A 24,458-nucleotide genomic window follows, 5' to 3' on the forward strand; every position below is an offset into this window, starting at 1 on the left:
TTCCAACATATTACTAATACAAAATTTAAAAGCAAAAATTCAAAGACAGTTATAAGTGAACCTCGGTCGAGATCAAACTCATTCTCATTTTTTCCTTTTTTCCGTATCAGTAATTCCTTAATTGTCGAAAACCATAAGTATTAAACGTACGCATTCTAATAAGACTATGTTAATAACATCGCATAATAATCAAAACCTTAAATAACTTCGAATTATCATCAAAGACATTTAACTCCACACGGCCTTTTGCAAATATCATAGCATAGTAGTGCCTTAGCTTGACGCTGACCGAAATAAGCAAGTCTACCTACTTCACAGGACGTCGTTTCAACACATGTTGGTGCATACATTTAGTACGAAGAACATGGTTTCATTACAGTGACTTTTTTCAGTTTCCCATTTTTTACGTACTTACTATGTTTCCGTGTTCAAATTTCACATTTCTGACGAAATGTGAAACACTCAAAACAGTATTTTAGGAAATTGTTACTTTTACCATCTTCCGTTATCCATTAAACTTGCCATTTTTTTTTACACCCTATATGTTCCCATGTAACTGGCATAGTTAAACTGTGGCTTGCGAGCCGATGCGGGTTCTTCACAGCGGCTCGCGAGCTACATGAAGTTCTTTGGTTCTTAAAATATATGACGCACTTACAAAAAACATTTTTAAGGTATTTATTTAAATTAACCAGTTATTTTATGCTCAGAAACTGTACTGTCACTTTTCGCTTTCCGTTTTGCTGCCAGAATGTGAATTTTATCTTTTGCGTAATTGAGGTAGAAAGAGAAAGTACCTAAAGGAAGGTTTTAGATTGCTCAGTCAGAGCGTGGTCCGTTTGCTGAAGTTCACGTTATTAGTTGAAATTCTACAATAGCTTCCTGCCCACAGCGTCATGCAGGGGTAGGTTTAAGCCAACTTGCATGTTAAGTATTTCTGCTTAGCCTTTGAATAAGATGTAATTTGTATTTGAATCCCGTACTTTTGATTTACGTTATAAATGCTGGCTGGTTTTTGTAAGCGCAAGGAGTGTCTTATGTTCAATTATTTAGATTTTAAATAAAAGGTCTTATACGCCCTTCTTACCTTTCTGCAGGATTAATTAGAGACAGCGCTAAATTGCTTACGTCTATTCAAGAGTCTTGACCTAGTGTATGTTACGAAAAAGAGTCAGACTCTACACTGACGCCCGAACTAAAATAAGTGTCACTGCTCAAGAAAATCCCTTGTTTAATCTGGCCCCCTCAACGTCGCAAGCTCCATGGCACTAACCAGCACCATTTAGTTCCATGGAGTGATTTAGATTTATTGCTAAAATTACGTGGGCAGTGACCTTCGATGGGGAAACCTCGGTAATTAGTTTTCATGAATACTTAATTTCGCATTTTGTACTATATCCAGTACCAGAAATGCAGAAAGTTATAATAGCAACTGCCGCTTTAAGTGCACACGTTTTAGTTGCTATAAATGGATGAGAAAATATGTGTTGGGTGATACTGGGAGTGACACCTACAATTTCGAAATACAATAGTACCTCCCATTAAGACACATCTACTGGACTAGACATTTTGTCCCTTAAATAGAGGTTTCCCTTCTTCAGAGGGTACATACTAAAAATATGCAATTGAATTAGACATCTAGTTTCTGTCAAGCTTTAAATAAATGATATATAAACACGTAACAAAGTCGCAAGTGTTTATCTGAATTTGGAGTTAATGAAAAAGGAAAATTCTTTATTAAAAAGTTTAAATACTGCGAAAATGTATGAAGAGAACAATTGCACAAATTTATTGAAAATAATCTGTTACACGGATTTGTTTGAATGTCTGTGCATTGCCAGCATATTTTCCCATGTGGATTGTAAAGTCACTATTAATATATTCTTCACCGTGACTAACAATTATCATCAATTTTTTTAACTGGGCGGGGTGTATTTTAAGCCATCTGTATAGTTTTCTGTGTCACATTTTCCTCTGGCTGTTCTTAGTCCTCCTTACTGCTTTTCAAGTTATTTTTGTTAAAGCTCACATCCTCATCTGCTGTTGAAATAAAAGATTTATGCCGTTATTGGTGTCTTCAGTATGTAAGTTTTTCATCGATTTCTAAATATTCTTGGATTTGAGCACTGCCACCAATTGTGACAAGTTTAAACACTTTCTTTTCATCAATACTTTTTTTATAAATGAGGGCAGTCGAAACTGAAATTTGAAGCCTTTCTTAAAATACAATACACAATTTCATGATACGGATTTAACAGACTTTATTATCCACTGGAATGGCACTGACGAATTTGAGAAGGTAATCGCTGTTTCCGCAAGCAGCTTGGCAAAAAACCATGCCATAAAAACTGTTTTATGGAATGAACCCTGAAGCTCCAATTATACATATTCATTACCTCATGTTGCATTAGATGGAAAAAATACTGATTTCAATTTTACATTTGGTAGGGATGCTGGCAAATTCTTAAGTAATAGCAAAATCTTCCTATTTTTTCTAGACATTGTTCCATCAAGAGCAATCAACCATTCTGATACGCTTTCCTTCTCCGACATTTTGTAGTGTGTCAATAAGCTGTTAAAGCTTTTGGATTGATGTGTTTGAAACATCTTTGTTTTTTTTTTTGACTTACCAGTTACAAATGGTTGCTTAAACTGTCCTTCAGTATTACAGCTTTCTTTAGAGCTTCCACTACCCAAAGAACGTTTCTGCTTTGAAGCATAGAGTTCCATTACTCGACCTTCGTTAAAAAATAATCCAGTTTCATCTGCACAGTAGACGGTTTTTTAAACTGTAGATGTCATATCCTTCACAAATTTCATTTAGGTCTCTTTATCTAGTCTGCTACATGCTGTATATCTACTGATTTTACTTCATCACAAACAGTCTTGAAAGTAAAATTGTGTCTTTTCTTAAATTTTTCTAATCAACCATTTGATGCTTTGAAGCTTTTTTTACCTTTCTTTGCAATAATACTCGACTTACAAGAATACTGTTTGCTTTTACTGAGCAAAATAAATCTGATGTGTACACCACATGACTTCCTTATACGGAAAATTAAATTATACGCATTTTTTCTTGCATTTCTTTTAAACTTATTGGATTGAGTTAAATCTACTTCGACAGCGCATAAACCACAATAGAATAAATGCATTCTTTAAAATTCACTCTATTTGTTTACCATAGCGACACTCTGGCGCTAGGTTCACTTAACAGTATTATATTTAGTTCATATTATAACTCAGAATGCAAAAAATTTATATCATTTGAAGAATTATCTAATAGTTGCCACATGTTCTATTAAAATACTATAATAAATCTAGAACGATGTATAAAAGAAATTAATCAAACAAAACAAAAAAGAAACAGTTTTTAACAGACAATTGAGTACTTCTCATTCAATTAATTCAGTTCTCACTTCACGACAACTCAAAAATACATAAAAATTTAAAATATTTGTATTAAAAATTACGAAGTAAATCTTAAACACTTACTTCCTAGAAAAAATTTCAGAAAGGATTTCAGAAAGGCATGATTCAATTCGCAATAATAAATGAAGGCGTTATTTTTGTTGGTTCGAAGCTACGTTGCTCTAAATTGGCAACAAATCCACAACTCTGCTGTTTCGAATGTAAACAAGAAATAGCCGCCATCAAAAAAATTATTAGGCTTAGCGGCACTTAAACAATTTTAAAATTGTTGATAATTCTAAAAATATTGCATACAGATTTACTAAAGACATAAAAACCTTAACCGGAGGATAAGAACAACACAATTCAATCATTTTGAAAGCAAAACATGTACAATTTACAAACATATAAGAGTAAAGAAACTGAGATCACTGAGCCGGGTAACAGAGTGGATATATATATAAATATATTTATATACGTTTGGCGCGGCCGATTGCAACCAAAATACGAGGTGCACATATACATGTTATAGTAGTCCTATATACAAAATTTCAACGTTCTGAGGCTTCTCGTTTTTGAGTTATGCGAAATACGTACGTACGTGCATAAGTTCGTACAGACGCCACGAAAAATTCTCTTCAGAATTCATTTTAAAGCAGTTTTATAATTTTTTGGAGGAAAAGAGTCTTTTATTCTGTCTGTACGTACAGATATCACGCAAAGACATCGTTAAATTGCATTCGAAAGCGGTCAAAATGGATATTTTCTTTGAAATATGCTGCCTGAAACTTTTCGCGATTACAATACTTCCTTTTTACTTCGTACAAGGAAGTAAAAAACCGATTGAACACTACTGTATTAATTTCACATGCTTCAATTTTTCTAAATTTCTAAATCTTTGTGATGTAGATTTAAGATTAACTTTAAGATGGTTGTGAGTCTATTTTTTGCAAGAAGTTGTTTCATGTTCAGATAAAATTTAAGACCTTAATAAAGTCGTTAAAGACATTCGCTGTGATTACTTAATTCTGTCAGGAAAAGATGTAGAGTATTCAATTTCTTTAAATTAACCATTTATGGTTATGTTCAGAAATTGTACTGTCAATTCTCCCTTTCCATTTTCCTGCCAGAATGCACAGTTTAGCATATTTAGATGAGACAGAAAGAGGTAGTGTTTAAACAGGTAGATTTCGGACTTCTTAATCACAGGGTGTGCCGTTTTCTGAAGGGTGCGTTACTAATTGAAATTCTACAACATTATTCCGTCTAGAGCGTTCATTTAATCTTGCCAATACTGTTCTCATACCGACGTAGGTTTGAGCCAGGTTGCGCATTCTTCGTATCCTTTGGTTAACTAAGACTTTGATTTAACTTAAATTTGAATTCTTTACTTCTGAGTTGCGCCATCAATGCTGACTGGTTTTGTGAGCACAAGAAGTGACTTACTGTTCAATTACTTGAATTCTAAATAAAAGGTAGCCTTGCATCCTTCTTATGTTTCAGCTGGATTAACTACACATAGTGATAAGCCCTAGCGTCTGTTGAAGAGTGCGACATAGTGTATGCTTCCAAAAAATCAGACTCTTCACAGTCTTTCTATTTTTGAAACAGAACTAATGTAACAAAACGTTTCCTTATCAATTAGTAATTTAATTTATTGAATTTGAGTATGTGTATAATAATTAAAACGATTTCAAATTGCCCATCGTGCACTAATCTTACGACTAAGATAAAAAATCTAATGTGCACACCATAGGACTTTGTTGTACGGAATATTAAACTATACGCATTTTTTCTTGCATTTCATTTAACCTTTTTGGATTGAATTAAATCTACTTCGTCGAGAGCGCATAAACCACAATAGAATAAATGCACTCATTAAAATTCACTATATTTTTTACTATAGCGACACTCTGGCGCTAGGTTCACTTAACAGCGTTGTATTTCGTTCATATTATAACTCATATTATTAAGGCACAAAATTTATATTATTTGAATTATCTAATCGTTGCCACATGTTCTATTCAAATAATTTAATAAATCTAAAACGATGTATAAAAGAAATTAAGCAAACAAAACAGGAACAGTTTTTCACAGAAGGTTCACTATTTCTCATTCAATTAATTCCGTTCTCACTTCCCGCCAAGGTAAAAATACATAAAAACTCAAAATATCTATATTAAAAATTACGAAGTAAATCTTAAACACTTATTTTCTTGAATGAATTCCAGAATGGATTAAGCATGCTTTAATTCGCAGTGATAAAATAAGGCGTTATCTTTCTTGTTGCGAAGCTTAGTCTCTCTAGAATGGCAATAAATCTACTATTCTGCTCTTTCAAATGTAAACAAATATGTCCGCCATGTTATTTAAAAATTATGCTTAACTGCACTTAAACAGCTTTTAAATTATTGATAATTGTACAAATATTGCTTCTAGATTTACGAAAGACATAAAAACCTTAACCGGAAGATAAGAATAACATAATTCAATCATTTTTAAAGCAGAAAAATGTACAATTTACAAACATATATGAGTAAAGAAACTGAGATCACTGAGCCGGGTGACAGAGTGGATATATATATAAATATATTTATATACGTTTGGTGCGGCCGATTGCAACCAAAATACGAGGTGCGCATCTGCATGTGATAGCAGTCCTATACAAAATTTCAACATTCTGAGGCCACTCGTTTTTGAGTTATGCGAAATACGTACGTACGTACATACGTTCGTACAGACGCCACGAAAAATTCTCTTCAGAATTAATTTTAAAGCAGTTTTATATATATATATATATATATATTGTAGGAAAAGAGTCTTTTATTCTATCCTTACGTACAGATGTCACGCAAAAACATCGTTAAAGCGAATTCGATAGTGGTCAAAATGGATTATTTTCGTTGAAATATGTTGCCTGTAAATTTTCGCGATTACAATACTTCGTTTTTACTTCGTACAAGGAAGTAAAAATAAAAAATAATTTAGTTTCTGCGAATTGGCATTAGGACCATATTTTTTTAGAAGAAGTAATAATCCTCGGAACAGCACAGAAGGCAAATATGAAGATCATTTAAAATTAATGGGCTCATTTTTTTGTCTCTTAGGCTTTTATGTCATACTAAACGAGACTAGAAGTCCTACCTGATTTACTGGACGTGATTTTAATGAATATTGATGCGTACATGTAGTACGAAAAGCATGGCACCAGTACAATGGAACACCGGCTCATAACACATAACGCAAGTCATTATTACCTGACTACACAACTTTCGATCTCAGGAAATGAATGAGCTGGTTTACGAGACGCAGACTGACTCTGCAGAAATATGTCGTCAGAATTAGCGGAGTTGCTGAAGACGTTTCGGCATACCGGATATCTCCCTAACTACTACAGGCATTCCGTTGTAGCTGTGACGCATGTATACGACTTTTAAATACCTGCAGTTACAACTAATTTTCGTTCCCCGATTTCTTCGTACTTTCTGTATTTCCGTGTTTGCATTTCATATTCTATTACACGCTGCATTACAGAAAATGGTTACTTTTACCATCTTCTGTTAAAATTCGTCATATCTTGTGTTACACTCTTTGTATTACTCATATTATATAAAAAAGACCTCAGGATATGCTGATGATGTCGTTCAGTACTCAGCGAATATTCTTTCGACAATACAAAATGTATCTCCTGACTTCCCAAATGCAAACTTCCGATACAGAATTGTTTGATTTTATCGTGTTGCCTTTTCCATTAATTTTGGTTCTCTCGCTTTTCGTTTTTGAGTTGTTTTACGCAGACATGTTTTAATCGTAAGAATTCTTGAAAACAGACTTTTAGAATAGATTTTCAAGTTCTGCGTATGTTTCCGAGGTTCTAATTTGAAAATCAGCTGATCGAGAAGAAAACGTGAAAGAAATTAATTGTGGAAAATATATGTATGTGCCTTGTGTGAATCAGCAATTTTTGTGTGAATCAGCAGTTAAAGTAAGGAAAAGCTAAGCTTAGATAGTGGCATAATCTTCATGACGTTCAATCCGAAAACCTGGACTTGCTAGAAATTCTAAGAATTTTCCAAAGACTGATTGCGTGAGTGTTATTATAATAATATTTATAGTTTTATTAATAATTAGGTACTATTCCGTTAAAAAAATTGTAGCGAAAATGTATGCGCAAAAGCGCCAAATCTAGCAAACGCGCCCATTTAACAGCGTGCCAAATCTAACGTACGCGCTGATTTCGGATTGCATAAATTTATATAGTTCTATATTTCTTAAGACGTCATTTAAATACTAGTTTAATTTTTAAATCCTTTTTTGATATCTTATGGATTTAACAATTTGGGAATTGTCCATGACGAAAAGTCTGCGATAGAATTTTGGGTAAATCGCCCACTGCATGACGCGTTTTTAAGAATTGCACATACTCGGTATCCATGTACACATCGACTTATTTTCACTTAAAAAAAAATCCCAGAATTGCACAAAAATGGCACTGCGCACACACTTGACTTTATCTAAGTACACATCGAACTATTGTCACTTAAAAAGTAAAAGAAAATTGACAAAATTCCAATTGTTTTTACCCTTGTAAAAAGCGTCAAACAAATAAGTGGGCGATTCTGCACTTTACCGAGAATGTTTTTCAAAGAAAAGGCATCATTCATTATAGAAAATTATGTTTGAACAACCAACGAGATGACATTATGCTTTAGCGATAACTCGGTGCCGAAATATTATATAAAATTAACCTTTCATCTAAATTTAAACATCAATATTTAGATAGTTATTTACTATTATACTTCCTTTCTTGCGTTAGAGTTGCCGCAATTACTTTTGGCAGCACTGGCATCAACAATAGTTTGGCAATTTTTTATGGCCCTCGAAACCGAATAGTACCAAACAGTATTTCAGAAGATGAATTTTTTAAAAGCAATCAAGCAAACTTGGAAGGATAGAATATTGAAAGCTGAGATATAAGAATGTTATTTCTTCATCTTCCCAGTTTTGTACATACTTAATCCTAAAACTTTGTAGTTGCACTATGTAAGCCTACTTAAGTTAATGTAAAAGAATTCCCTTCCCCCTTGCTATTGCAAGTTTTTAATTTGTAGGTTTTAATTGTCTTTTAATTTGATGTACCTCTGTATTAAAAAATTTGCTTTTTAAAAATATGCTTTTATATATACAACATAGAGCTTTAAAAACGTATTTAGTGATATTTTATTTAAAGTCTCTGTAGGTTTATTTTAATGCAAGACTTTTAGTTTTTGTGTTTATAGAAAATATTGCTGTTAAAATTTTAAAATTGGCAAAAATTAAATCTCGTAAATTGTATCACAATAAAATTGTAATACATCCACTATTTGGAAAACCTACTGTGGAATACAATCTCATATATAAAACAAAAAGATTATGTAAAGAATGAAATCAAATTTAATATATCACCACCTGCATGAAATAAAAAATAAACACAGCACATTATATAACTTTTAATGTACAGGTTTAGTATTTATTTATGTCAGTATTATTCAGTTTTCCTTTTTATTTCAATGAATTTTTTCCCATTACCATCCAGATTATGGCATATTAGTTTTGGACAAAGAAAAAATTCCACGTTGCCCTTATTTCATCCCCGAAATGCCCAGCGACTATGCGGTGAGGTAGCTTCACCGCGAAGCCAGCTTTGCGTTGCCAGAAAGTGTCATGCAAAAGCAGAATTGCCAGGTTTGGCGCAAACTATCTCATTCGGCGATTTTTGGTGACAAAATTGGTGATATGTCATAGACGGAGCCAGAACATTCTAGAACACATTTTAGCGATTTTTCTCGAGAATAATCTCAAAGGTAGGTTAAGGTTATATATACCTTGCCTGTCCTGGGAGAGAGTAGTGTCTAGAATTCAGCTTGAGAGCGATTGACCGAGTTGGGAACTGTACTTTAGTGCTCTGACGTGATGCTGTCTTCACCGTTATAGCCTGAAAGCTACGTTGCTGAGTGTTTCAGCGTGTTTGTCGTAGTTTTTTTTATGAGTGCAAGCATGTCTTTCGAACTATCCAGTGTAATAGTGTTTACTGGCGAATAAATTGTGTTTTGATTCTTCATCAAGTGTTATCATCAGTTAATCCAAATCCACGAACCCGTAGAACAAAACATCACTACATATTTTTTTTCTCGCGTGTTGCATGGACTGGATACCATCACCTGGAAGCTGATGTTATGCTTGCACTTGTGAACACGCATCTTCCTCGACGCCTACCTGGGTTTTTTGAGATGATACCAGAGGCATGACGACTCTGAAAGCTACAGAGGTAAAGTGCTTTTTCTCTTCCTTTCACCATCCAGAAACTCTCATGAGAGACACATTTCATCCACCATTCGTTCTAAGGCTCCGTAAAGAACTCTGTAATTGCTTTGGAGCTCCAGATTAACATTGCAGGATCGCTGTAGAAGTACATCTTGGTCTCTTCAGAAAAACAGCCATTTGTTAAGTGCAAATATAATTTTGTAAATTCTAATCTGTTACATTTTAAATAAATTTATGTTTGTGTCGAAACGTTCGAAAGTGCTTTCTTCATATGTGGCTTTCAGGAAACCAACACATCGAGCTGTTACAAAGGTAATTTTTAATTTTTTAGCTAAATCGCTCGTTTTGTTTCTATCATTTCGCATAACAGGATTGTTGAAAGTAAAAGAATGATTTTCTATTGTTGAAAAGTAAAGGAAAAATGAAAGTAAAGGAATGAAATAAAAAGTTTATATAAAAGAAGGTTTTATTTAAAGCTCATAAAATCATTAAGGAACTATAAAGTATAATTTATCAAACAGTTTATGCGAGCACTAGATTAAATAATTCTGTTTACAAAATTCTTCTGCAGATTTATATCAGGAATGATAAAAGATAGTCACCAAAATAGCGAAAATGAAGATTCGAATTGCACTGTCAAAAGTGGAAGTTTTCTTTATAAATATTTTAAGGGCTCCCCGTGCTTTAAGTATTTGCGATAAAAAATTGTAGATGCATTTTGTAAAGAGAAAAAAACTTAATCTCCTGTTCACGTTAAATAGCGTGATTAATTAATTATTTTTTCTTTCACTTCATTAATGATTTTAAATTAAACTTATTTAAAAAAAATTTTTTCTTTATATTTCATGATAGATTCAGTTTCTCCATAACGCGCCGCGTAACTAAATTCAAAACACGAATACCATTTTAGACTTCATAACGAGTTCTCTCACTACTTTCACCTTTCACATCGGCTGAACTTCAACTTTCTTGGACGCATGATTACAGCGAAAATATTCGAAAGTAAGTAAGAATAGGCGAAATCATTCTTTGGAGCATATACAAACTGAGCTTAGTACGCAAACTTAATTCAGCGTTGAGCACTGTATATGTAAGAGTCGAATTTTATCGAAAAAATTTGGAAGCACGCTTATTTGAACTAACAGAGGAGATCAAGAGTCATTCCCTTTAATTTTAAAAGAAGCTGTGGTTTTAAATCTGAATTTCAAGCTTTAGGAATTTTTGCGCTTTATTGAGAAGTTAGGTTTAAATACAGTGCTCACGGATATGTTAGAGATGTTGAGTTTTGTTTGCATTGGTAGAGCGGATCTGATAAATAAGGTATTACATAAGAAATAGTTGAGTGCCAAGATTTTGTTTAGGTTTGTTACTATATATATATTAACAATTTTCACGACGTTACTTTGGGTGGAATGCTGTTTAGCCCACTTATTACGCCAAGTGGAGATAACCGCTCTAGAAATGGGGCCAGTCAGAACTTTTTAATGATGATGTAACCCGAGGCATCAGGCATGGGCATTACGTCACTGATGGTTTGACCATTTAAGGAAGGCTGGTGACGTCAAAGATAGCGTCAAAGCCCGCTGCTTTTAAAGGATTTCGCCATTTTATTTTGATGCTGTTCCAACGCAAGTTGTATGATTTCTGTTATCCGCATTTTTATGATATAACTCTCATTACCCAGATGGCTTTGAGTTTGTATCGAGGGAGTGATTGCACAACGGCATATTTTACTATTTTGGAGATGCATGGTGTGAAACGATATTTACTATTTTGGACGTATTTGACTATTTTGGAGATGATAATGGTATGAAAAGATTAGAGTAAGTCTAAAATTTGTAGTTTTTATTCGGTTTATATTTCTTACGTGCTTGCGTCTCTTCAGAATTATACCTAAAAGAGACAGTGCAGAAAACGCACCAAAGGTGGCGATTTTTGAAATCGCTCCAACCAGTGGACTAAACGACATTCATCGTTGCTTTTTTTAGCTAAGTAAGTCAGCTGTTTAAAAAGTTATTTATTATTTTAAAAAAATGAAAGTAACAAATATTATGCATGGATTCTGCGCAATTTTTCGTGTATTAAAATCACTTCTTTTTCCATTTCTGAAGCAAAATGGCAGTCTGCAGTGGAGTAAATAAGAAGCTATTACCAGTGAAAGTGCTAATGTTTGGCTGGTTTGTAGGTTAGTAATCATTTCAAAATATCTTATACTTGACAGTAATGTAATGTACTTTGTAATAACATTTTTCTGATGTTATATCTTTTCTTCTGGTAGTTCAGTCCGAGTTTCGGATCCTGCGAAGGGGCTGGCTGCATGGGCGGTTTCGTGGCTTTCGCCATGTTTAACGTGTAAAGGAGCTAGTTTCCTTTAGAAAATCCTCCAAGAAGGCATCCCTTCCCTTAGCCAGATAGCCCTTGAAGCTTTACTGTTATCTCATAAAACCAAACCAACCCATCTACAGAGGAAAATGAGCTATTTCACCATACAAAGACGCACTCGAGCGGTCGAGCAATATGAGAGTTGAATACTTTAGTTCGACCCGGGTTCAAGTTTTGTGGTTTTTCACATACGTAGAGTAAACATGAGTCAGCTTCCCTTACAAAGCCATCCACTAAAGCATCCCTCACATCAGATAGATAGTAAATTAAGTTAACTTTCAAATGCGATAAAAATATATTTACGGGTTCTCCTTGGCGATACATGGATAAAGTTTGTGCAATTCTTTGACTTGTTATTTTGTCTTTGTGTAGCGGCGATATTTTTGGACATTATCCATGTACACATCGACCTATTTTCACTTAAAAAAACATCAGAGAGTTGCACAAACTTGACATTGCGCACTCGCTTGACTTTGTCTATGCACACATCGATCTATTTTCACTTAAAAAGTCAAAGGAGCAGCCAACAAAAAATATATAATCTCAATAAACTGCATTTTAAATTAAACAACCAAATAACATAAAAAAGAAATTCATCTTAGGACTGCATAAAGGAAATATCCACTTACCTTATTTAGAAATTTGCTGGTGAAACAAATTCGTTCAAACAAAATTTCTTAACAGCATCCAAAAACCTTCTTAAAATTATCTGAACTAGAATCTGTATACTGGCGTTGCCACATAAATTCACAAAAATAAGAGTCAAAAACATCCTCCGTAGTGCAGATATCCTCCGACGTTCGACCGTAAGCATTTCCTTTCTACAAACTGGACACTAATAATGGCTACTAAGTAAACCTTCATTTATGCACCAGTCAATCAATGCTTTTTTTCCTCTTTCGTTCCAAATCATACAGAAACTTCAAGTTAATCTTACCACATTCAGCCATTCTACCGTCTAAACCACAAAACAAGCAATGTTCTTCCTAACCAACACACACCACAAGCCCTTGCAAATCTCCCATTACGCAACCGATTACGTCATAATTGGGTTTCTATAACATTCAACTACTCAGGTTACCATAAATGAAACAACAACCTGGCGATAAATGAAGCAACAACTTTGCGATAAATAAAACATCAACTTCGCAATAACACAAGGGCGCCCTTCAATCTACTCTAACCTCAAATGCTGATGAAGGGGCAGATTGCTTTAATGTTTTTATTTTTCACATATTCGATGCAAATATGAGCCATTTTTTTTCTTAGAAAGCCGCTTATGATGTCATCCATCCGTTTATGCATGGTCCCTCGAGTGGTTTGGCGTATTCCTGTAAACCTCGAAACCAGACATCATGTTTTGAAATTTATAACTAGTGTAAATCAAGTGCCTGAATTTTCTTGAAAATTTTCTTGATATGGTTAACGTTATCTTATGCTATAAGTCTCGGCAATTAATTCATCCTTTACAAGGCTGAAAAAGCTGGTCAACATCACAGTATCACATTTGATGGAGAACCTGAACCACTAGCTGTCGTAAGTGCACGTATAGCCCGTGACAGTTCAGGGAAATTAGTAATTGCATATATATTTCCATAATACGCAATTTGCAGAGCGTAACAGTGGTACAGTTTATTACATATAATTATTGTATTGCTTTTTATTAGTTTTACTATTATTTTTTCGATCAACCTGCAGCAGAAAGTTAAATAAAAGCACAATTTTAACACACATCTTATAGTATTTTAGTACATATAAGGAAAAGCTTAACTTATCCTTAAAAGCTTACCTTAAAACATGTTTTGAAAATTTTCAGATCCCATACGTGTTACGCTCATACGTGTTACTCTCACGTCGCCCATACGTGTTACGCTCTCGCTTAATTTTTACTCTCTCGCTGAACTTCTCGCAGTCTACTACTCTGATGTTGCACTGGCTCCTGGTAACGGTTACAAATTCTTATTTCTCTTTTTATTATTAACGTTTCGTGTGTTAATTTTATTTATTAAATATCACGTTCCTAGCACTTACGCCACATAAAATTGTTAAACAAGGAGTACTTTGGAAACGCATTTCACAATAACCCTACGGACTTTGCAAGTGTTCTAGTCCATAAGATTCTCGATAGGAATGCTGAAATCAGGCCCTTTGCTGCTTTTTACCTAAAACATGCACGTAACACAAGCCATGTTGCTTACTTTTTCAAAGTCTTCCGCCAGCTGACGGTTAGGTTTCAGCGTTAAATTGATAAGTCAGATGCATATTTTGAGTATTTATTTGTGTTTTCCGGATCTAGAAGTTGAATTTTTGTTGCTATTAGATATGAACATGTGACCGGAAGGAAATACTGGATTTGTCACGCTTCGTAGAACTAATCACCTAGTTTTTTAGAACTTTCACAATCAAGAAGACAGTAACGATACACCGACACAAAGTGCTTTCTTTCTCTTATTTCTTTATGTCCCATCCCCAAAGATCATTCACAAGTAAACGGACTTTCAAGTCTGAGACCCTTCAAGGGTATCCGTGAGGCTAAGGTAAGAGTGGGATAGAAGCCTGCTAAATATCAGAATACAAAATCTGATGCGGACACCAAATGGCTTCCTTGTACGGAATATTAAACTATACGCATTTTTTTGCTGCATTTCATTTAAACATATTTCCTCGAATTTCAAAAGTGATAGATTCTCATTCAATTAATTCAGTTTTCACTTCGTGGTAAGGCAAAAATGCATAAAACCTCAAAATATCTTCATTAAAAATTGAAAAACATAAAACACCAAAATACATTAAAAAAATAAAAACAAATTTACAATTAAAATAGTATTTCTATGAAAAAAAACAAGTAGTTTTGGCAGCGGGAAAGAAAGCAGGTGCACAAAACTGAAAGTTTACTTTTGGGCCCGCTCCACAAAAAGACACTGAAAGTGCAGAACCTGACTTAATTCACTATTTTGGTAAGTTTCAAATGTAAAGAAATGTGCCTGCTATGGTAAAAAAAATAAGCTTAGCCGTACTTAAACAACTTTTAAACTGTTGATAATTCTACAACTATTGCATGCAGATTAACAAAGGCATAAAAAGCTTGAAGACAAAAACAACGTAATTCAATCATATTTAAAGCAAAACATACACAATTTACCAACGTATAAAAATAAAAATACTAAGCTCACCGAGCCAAGTAACAAAGAGGCATACTTTAAGTGCGGCTGATTGCAACCAAAAAGGGAGGTGCACAACTAAGTGTTATAGAGCCCTATATTAAAAACTTCAACATTCTGAAACTACTCTTTTTTGAATTATGAGAGATACATACGTATGTACGTACAGACGTCATGGAAATAATCTCTTCTAAATCCATTTTAAATCCATTTTAAAATCCGTTTGAAGAAACAGAATCCTTTATTCTGTCCTTACGTACACCTGTCACGTTAAGCATCATTAAATTGCATTGATACCGGTCAAATGGATATTTTCGTTGAAATATGATACCCGGAATTTTTCCTCATAACAATACTTCCTTAACTTCGTACAAGGAAGTAAAACGAAGCCTGAAAGTATCAAGGCTTTGTTGCAGTTATGTAATTATTGAAATCAAACTTAGCGACGGTTTGGTTTGGTTTATTTAATTATGGCAAAGCCCACTAGGGATATCTGCCTAAGGGGAGGGATGTCTTCGTGGAGGATTTTATAAGAGAAACTGGCTCGTATACACGTTACACATGGGAAAAACTACGAAAACGCCCAAGCAGCCAACCCGTTCGCGGGATTCGAACATCCTTAACGACGGAAAATGCCACTTTAGAGGATTCCTAAACAAGTCATTTAAAGAAGTTTTCTCAGAACATCTGGTTCATTACATTGTATAGTATATTACGCAAGGAAAGATTCTAAGAGGGCAGAAATGATAGTTCATATTAGATATTTTTTTAATGAAATTTAATTTCCTCGTATTTTATGTTTAATGACTATTCTGTAATTGTTGTGTCTTAAAGATATTTTTAAAGCATTAATAAGTATCTTTATAATTTAAGTTAAAGTAACACACCGAACAGATATTAATTTAGAAGTCAAACAACAAAAAATCAGCCTTATATTTGCAAATTTTTGTTCTAGTTAAAGATCCTAATTCCAATCCATCCTTGCTTTCAGCCTTTAAGGAAATTATGTTTTAGTTTTGTTGTTTGATCAATAGATGGTGCCAGTAGCTTAACTCCTGTCCAGCCATTCTTATCTTATCTTTTCACTATATCTTGTCTCTTTCATTTGCACTTTGACAGCTGAGGCTAATGGTTCGGTAAAAGCATAGTAACGAGTCTTATGAAAATTTGGAAATATAACGCTGATTTTTGTTGTTTGACTTCTAAATTAGGTATCCTTATTTTACAAAATTTTCCAGTTGCTCAATTATTTCTATAATAAATAAAATATTTTAATTATTTCAGCTTTCTCCTGTATTTCGCCGTTCATCACCGTTCATATGAAAGAGTTAGGACTGACTATAAAGGAAACAACAATAATTTATTCTTTGATACCTATATCTCAGTTTTTGATACCTCCAGCTGTAGGACGTTTCGTTGATAAACTGGGCAAATACAGAAACGTTCTTTTGTTTTCATTAATAATGGTATTTTTATTGACTATCGGAATGTTGTACGTTCCTGCCGTATCAAACGCTGAGTACCAAGAACAATCATTAATAAAAGATTTATGTAATGATGAAAATATCACTAGAGGTTGCAAATGTATTTTAGCAAATAACAGCACAGAAAATTTAATGGACATACCATCATGGTACTTTACCTGTAATACGGAAATATTGCCCATTAATAACACTTTACATGCCATAAGTAATATAACGAATAGTCTGGTTTCCAGAGAATGTGGATATAATAAAACTTTGATTATGACAACTATGCCGTCCAACTGCAGTAATACATGCAAGGGATTCAACAAAACTGCTATTTCTTCTGAAGACATGAGAGAAGATTTATATCTGACATTTTGTTTGTTTGCTACATTACGTATTGCATTCGAAGTTTTCGTAAATATTGCGTTTGGTCTTGTGAATGCTTCTGCAGTGGCTCTTACTGAAAATGATGTAAAGGCAGGCGAATTCGGAAAACAGAGGTGAGTTGCACATGCAATTATTTCAAATTAATTTACGTAATCTATCAAAATAATGCCGTTCTTAATTGCCCCCTTCGATTAACTCTATTACCTTAAGACAGAACTACTTATTGCCTTTACAGATTACAATTCCTACTTCTTTAAGTTTAGACTGTGAGTACTTTATTTTCTTATTCAAAATCTTGTACAATACGTAAATACAAAATTATTTAGTAAATTATGATAAATGTTATTTTCGTTGTTGTTGTATTTAGTACAGTTGTTTGAAACAATTACGATAGATCTTGGGTTTTTGAGGAACCCAATCGCCAAATCCTGGGTGTGGAGAACCATTATCCACAACCCTTTTAGTTCGGGCGGCCACTGTAGAGACATTAGGTTAATTGGAAAAAGCCAGAGAGATGGAAAATGAGCAACCGCCTTTGTCGGGAATCAAAACGCGGACCTTTAGAATACGCGCTCAGCGTGCAGACCACCACAGCACGAAGGCATGCCAAGAAGTTAGGAGAAGCACCTTATAACTTGAATAAAAGTTTTTTTTTCACATTTATAATCTAAAACTAAATACTAGATGGCTAAATAAACAGTTGACCCCATTTACTCAGTGAAACTGCGAAATTTTCCCTCGGTTGAGAACCCCTGTTGTAGACTCAACGATGTCTAAATTTCTTGCACTGCCGTTGAGTTTTTTCGAATGTCCAAGTTTTATGATGGCATCTAAAGCTACTAGCTTTTCTCTTTTAAGGATGGCTTTGAAGTAGTGCCTATCATTATCACTGACAAGATTTGTTACTTTATTTTATAGGACTAACTATATCCTGAACATTTTCATCAGGATGTCCTTAACGATTGTGGCTGTCTAGAATCTTTACTCTTTTCCTACTTATTGGCTTTTTTTTTTTAATTATGGCGAAGCACATGAAGGCTATCTGCCTCCTAAGGGGATGGATACTTTCATGGAAGACTTTCTAAGAGGAACTAGCCGTATGCATGTTACACATGAGGGAAAACATGAAAACGTCCTTGCAATCAGACCATTCACGGAAATTCGAACCCCAAACTGAATTTGCCAGTGTTCAATGACTTTCCTGCCTATTGACTCCGCCATATTTGCCTTCAATGAAAAGCATTCCTGGAGTTCTTCAGTAGTAACATATTACGAAGAAATATATTTCGTTGCCTATTTGAATGCTCTTTGCTTACGCGCGGACACATTTTCTGTGTTTATGCTTCACCTAAACAAAAATTAAATAAATTTATTTTAATGCATTAGTAATATATGACGGCATCCTACATGACTCTTAAGAGACATGAGTTCATTAAATGGGATATTTTTCGGCCCATGCGGGCATTCATTTTACAGAGGTTTGTTGTACGAGACACCCTTTCATCTATAATTAGAGCGTTAACAGTGTCAAAGAATGTGTTACCTAGTTTCTGGATAATACGTTTTGTCATGTAGTGAACAGTCTAAATATAAGTAACAGGAAGAAAAATTATATTAACTAGAAAGAAACCTTTCCTAAAACGTTTACTCTTTTTAATAAGCGAATTTGATATTCTTGAATAATAAATTTTTGCCACTTGGGAGAAATTTTTGTTAGAATGCCCGGCTATAAGCAACTTAAAAGAATAAATGCATAATTTATGTCTTAAGTAATGATTTCGTTATAAAATAAGCGCATAAGTATCCACGTGGGAATAATTTATGATGAAATAATATCAGCAGTTTTTCCGTCCATTTAACACTTGATTTTAAAAGCTGATTTTAGACATATTATTGCATAGACATTCCGTTGCGTTTAAAGCATGAATTGGATATTAATGGAAGGTACATGTTAAAGACACTACATTATGTCTTCATCAAACCATTACTTTGCTAATGAAAGAGAGAGTAGTTTCAGAAAAACAATTTGAAAGTATGACATTATTTTCAAGTAAATTTGAGTAGTTTGAGAGAACGGGATTTAAATTCAAAGAGGTGTATCCTCAAATTCGGAACCAAATGCTGGACTTAGGTTCATGCGAATAATTCTACCTCTACTTCACTAAAAATAGACGAGAGGTTTTCTTAATAATTTTATTTCTTATATCTTCAGATTTAGCTGCATATTTGTTTAAAGACTTTTGTTTTCTTGTTTCTATAGGTTTTGGGCGATGTTTGCCATGGCAATATTCTCACCGCTTGCTGGAATACTAATAGACATAATCAGTCCTGAAAGTGGGGTAACCAGCTATGCTCCTGCATTTCATATTCACAATGGTTTGATATTCGTAGCAACTATAGCGGCCTGGTTCGTGGATTTCGAAATGGAAGACAGGCCTCCAAGCTGCATCGAAACTTTCAAGAATGCTTGGAAACTGATAAAATTACCTTCCGTACTTTTTTTCCTCTTAGCATTATTTTGGTTAGGAACAGCGTGGGGATTCTTGGAAACATTTTTATTCTTATTTTTAAAAGAGCTAGGAACTCCGGCTTACATGCTAGGCCTAACCATTACTGTTGGATCTCTTTCAAGTCTGCCATTCATTTACTATTCAAAATGTTTCGTATCTAAGTTTGGATATGCGAATTTAATGTCCCTGGCAGTTTTCGTGTACTTAATACGTTGTGTAGGATGTTCGTATCTCGTTAATCCTTGGTGGGTCATGCCTTATGAAGCTATGGAAATTTTTACTTATCATCTGATGTGGGTTACGGCCGTAACATACACTGCTCATATTTGCCCACCTGGACTTTTAACTACTACTCAAGGTTTTATTGATGGTCTTCATTTTGGAGTCGGTAAATATGTCTATTAAATTATTACTAATAATTGTCAAATGAATTATTGTCTTAAGTTGCTGTAACAAAAACCAAAACAAAACAAAAACAAAAAAAACAAAAAAAAAAAAAAAAAAAACTTCCAAGTGAAATTTTTCAAAACTGACTGAAGATGCCTGATGAAATATTGATGCTTAGTTTCATAAAGCTTTTTAACAATATAAATATGTCTTATAACAGTAATTATTAGAGATAATATAATTGCTCACGACAGAAATATATTTTAGATTTGGGAAACACAGAGAACAAGATAATAATTGTGCTCTTTTTTAAAGTAAGCGTATATCGAATATAGAAATACATATGTAAAGTTTATGTACTTCTAAAAGCTTTTGTTTGCAATGTTTGTGGAAATTTGTGCATTTTAAAGGATTGATAAAAATGTCAAAATTTAGTTACGTTTTTAAACATTCTGAATTTTCATTTTTGTGTTACTTTCCGCTTTCTGAATTGCATATTAAGAAAATATCAAGTGTAAAATACAATATCAACTATAAACTAAAGAAAAAAATGTAATCAGATGGAATTACCTGAAAACGATAAAATATGGTACTTAGACTGAGAACTCAAGTGTAAAACATTAATGCAATCCCATTTATTTGAGTAAAACTACTTAAAATAGTATGAATGGTTATAAAACTACTGACGGAAAGCTAAACAATTTATCGTGTTGAATATAGTTTACTTACTGCTCTTCCGTAAGAGTGGAACGGAGGATTACTGAGAACATGTGACTGTGATACGAATTAATTCCCTAAACTCTCACTACCAGTTCATAAGACAGTGACGTTCTACACCAGGGAATCAAACTCATAGGTACACTTCGGCCAAACAAACAAGGTTTAACTTTAGGCGGGCCGAAAAAAAAAAAAAAAAAAAAAAAAAAAAATCAATATTTATAGAAACGTAGATTTATTTCGAATAATACAATAATAAACATATATATATATATATATATATAGAAAAGAACAAGAAAAATTTAATGTTTACGTCCTGATACTTGACATCTCTTCTCTGCTATTATCTTTCCTATTTCGGGAGAAATTTTTTTTGCAGTGATAACTTTCAACGCTGACCCAAGGTGAGCATCATTAATACGGTTTCTAATAGGAGACTTATGTATTACCTTTCATGACTGAAAATAACTGCTCGCACAGATAAGTGCTACCAAACATAGAAATAATTTCATATGCGAATTTTCGAGTATTTTCAAACCTGGCTGGTAAATATTTGTAAAATTCAGGCACGCCCACTGCAATGAATTTTGCTTTCAAATTTGAGTTGCATTGAATCTCGATCACCTCTATTTGCATATGGCTGGGTACTGAGTCAATACTTATTGAGAAAGTCGAAGAAAACAAAAAAAAATTGTCTTCGAGGGAACTAAAATCATTAAACCTCGTTTCAAATTCAGTTGTTAAATTTTCATTTTTTTCTGCGTATTTTTGATACGAACAAGTATCAACTAAACTTGATTTATTCATGCTACACGTCGGGAAGTGCGTCAAATCTTCATTTATAAGTTGTTTTTCCCAAAGAACTAGTTGACATTTGAATGCTTTAATTATGTCAAACATGTTTGTAATGATATGATCTTTGCCTTGTAACGATAAATTTAAATCGGTTAAGTATTTGGTTATATCAACCAAGAAAGATAAATCTTGTATCCATATTGGATCGTAAAACAAACTTACGTCTTGGTTTTTCGTTTTTAAAAACTGACATATTTCTTCTTTCAAATCCCAGAATTGTTTGAGAATCTTGGAGCAAGATAACCAACGTACCTCGGTATAGTAGGACAAACCCGAATATTCACTATCTAACTCACATAAGAAAGCAGTGAATTGACGCTGATTTAAACCTCGAGATCTTATAAAATTTATAACTTTTTTTATATATGACAAAACATTCTCCATATTTATTACATTCGTTCATAGAACTTCTTAATGTATAATACAATGCATATGATGAATGTTTGAACCGTGAATTTCACTAAGTTTTTTTCTTAGTAATGCTACGAAGCCCTTGTTTTTCCCGGTCATTGATGGAGCGCCATCTGTAGCTACAGAATTTAATTTTGCCAAAGGTAGATTGTATTTCTGCAGAAGTCCAAAAACACAAGTAAATATATCTTCTCCTGTGGTAGTACCAGGCATCGGTATTAGTTCCAGTAATTCCTCAAAAATGTTAAAATTCTTGTCACAAGAACGAAAAAAACACTGCTAATTGAGCTTTGCCACTAATGTCCGTGCTGTCGTCACAGGCAATGGAGGAACTTTCGAAACTAGATGATTTTGCTTTGATCTGATCACTTAAATTAGCGGCTAAATCAGTAATTCTTTCCGCAACTGTATTTCGAGACAATGAAATTGAGTGAAAAGCCTTCACATTTCCAGGACAAACAATTTCTCCAGCTTTCATTAGGCATTCCTTGATGAAATCACCGTCAGTAAAAGGCTTCGAATGTTTAGCTATCAACTCGGACAAGACGTAGCTTGCATGTACCGCCGCTTCACTTTCTTGCAATACTTTACTAAACATGGACTGTTGCTTTTTCACTCCTAACTTGAGCTCTTTCAACTTTTCTTCTCTCATTAATCCTTCGTAATTGTTATATTTCGATTTGTGTTGTTCGTAATGACGTTTAATATTATATAACTTTGATACATTAATAGTATTATTACATATCAAACAGATTATTTTATCTTTTATTTCACAGCAAAAATATTCTAATTCCCATTTTACTTGAAATATTCTATGTTCGTCAGCGATTTTTCGTTTAATTTTACTACCACTTGGTTTTGATATAGACATACTGAATACAAAGGGCTGGAATAAACACGGTTAACGTTAAAAAGTTAACAAAAATTTATTCTTTCCACAAGAGATAAATCAAAATGCTGAAATATTTCTTCAAAAATATTCTAACAATATCACAAAATGTCAAACGTTTAGCAAAAATCAATTCAAAACAGACAAAACAGAGAAACTAATTCTATCTCACAGCGAAATCGCTACAAATCAATCACAGCATTAAGTAAACAAACAGTTCTCTAGAACTACAGCTACTACTGAGATGAGTTGTTTGTTCTCGGCTTTTATAAGCTTTATAATTAATTTCTCGAATATACTGGAAACATCTATAAATATCTGGATTTTTGTGGATGGCAACAGCAATTACGAGATATTTATTTAATAGGTATTAAATGCACGCGCTGTTCTAATTTTAACCTTCCAACGCAGCTGTCTTTTCAAAAATCGTCTGCGTTGCTAAGACAACATGAAGCAAATCTAATTACGATTCTAAATAAAAGAAACTAACTAAATAAATAACTATGAAATCCGTAACAATCTGAATTAAGTAATAATTAATAATAAAGCAAAGTGCATGCACATGCATGCACCAATATATCGTACAAAACTATGATTGGAAAACTGAGACCATGAGTTCGGTCACATTCGGTTATCGGGGGATGCGTACAAGTTCTGAGTGCACGTGTCCCCCAAAAGCCGAAGGTAGCTGAACGCAAGCTACTCACACGCATTTGTAATTTAAGTAGTGTGTGTGTCAGCTCGCTGTGAGTAATCTAACAACACTGAATAAATTATCGTTAATTACTTAGCAGTAAACATTTCATTTTTTTCTTCGTCGATATGTTACTTTATTATTATATATTATTATTTGCCGATATATTGGCCGGGCCACAAAAATATTTGTTGTGGGCCGCGAGTTTGACATCCTTGTTCTACACTAAAGAATATTCCATGTGTAGGCTGGCTTTGTCAGATTTATGCACGTTTTGACTGTGTTATCTTCTGATGGCATAACAAAGTAAAATTCATTACTGAGAACCACATAGATAACTTGACAATATCCTGTGTTGATCTAGAAAGACAGCATTGTAAATGATTTAGGTTATGCTTCTTGTTCACGGAAAAGTGATGATAAATTCTTGTGAAACGTTGCCTTTTTTTCATATCTTTCCAACGGTTCGGTCACATGTATCTGTAGCTAAATGTGATGCAACATGACAAGCATCTTGGAAAGTGATGTACACATTAGGCATTTGCTAGTTGTTATGCAAGTACTTGCTTCAGCACATCCGTTTCTTTCTCCGGTAAATAATGCCCTAAAGACCAGTTGCTCTGAAGTAAGTCCAAGCAAGTGTATTTTTCTAAGAAAGGAGTTTCAAGAGAGGAGAAGAAAACGAAATCCTTTACTCCATACGAAGCATCAAACAGAGGTACTTTCAAAGATCCGAAAGGAATCCTAAGAACCAGGGGAAAATGAGAAGCACAAGAATATAGCTGGCTGGGAAATTAAACGCAGTTCAAATACTATTCGAGAAATAAACTTCAAATTTACAAAATCAAATAAACTTATCAGGAAAACAAATAACGCATTGAAAGT

The 24,458-nt window shown here is 33.7% G+C and overlaps 1 protein-coding gene across 1 annotated transcript; it reads left to right on the top strand.

The window, feature by feature from the left end:
• Nucleotides 1–16,573: 16,573 nt before the first annotated feature.
• LOC118198712 (major facilitator superfamily domain-containing protein 6-A-like) lies at nt 16,574–20,064 on the top strand. The gene is made up of 2 exons (XM_035370461.2): nt 16,574–17,223; nt 19,371–20,064. The coding sequence occupies exons 1-2, from the start codon at nt 16,574–16,576 to the stop codon at nt 20,023–20,025; spliced, it is 1,305 nt and encodes a 434-aa protein (XP_035226352.1). The 3' UTR covers nt 20,026–20,064.
• Nucleotides 20,065–24,458: the final 4,394 nt, after the last annotated feature.

This window comes from Stegodyphus dumicola, chromosome 2, assembly GCF_044657685.1.
Source record: "Stegodyphus dumicola isolate Sdum_Otavi_A_Nest chromosome 2, ASM4465768v1".
Lineage (NCBI taxonomy): Eukaryota > Metazoa > Arthropoda > Arachnida > Araneae > Eresidae > Stegodyphus > Stegodyphus dumicola.

Bases quoted from the DNA above. Each gene is read 5' to 3' on its own strand.
- LOC118198712 (XM_035370461.2), top strand. From the start codon at position 16,574: ATGAAAGAGTTAGGACTGACTATAAAGGAAACAACAATAATTTATTCT. The intron at 17,224-19,370 runs GTGAGTTGCACA...TTGTTTCTATAG, and splicing joins GGCGAATTCGGAAAACAGAG to GTTTTGGGCGATGTTTGCCA.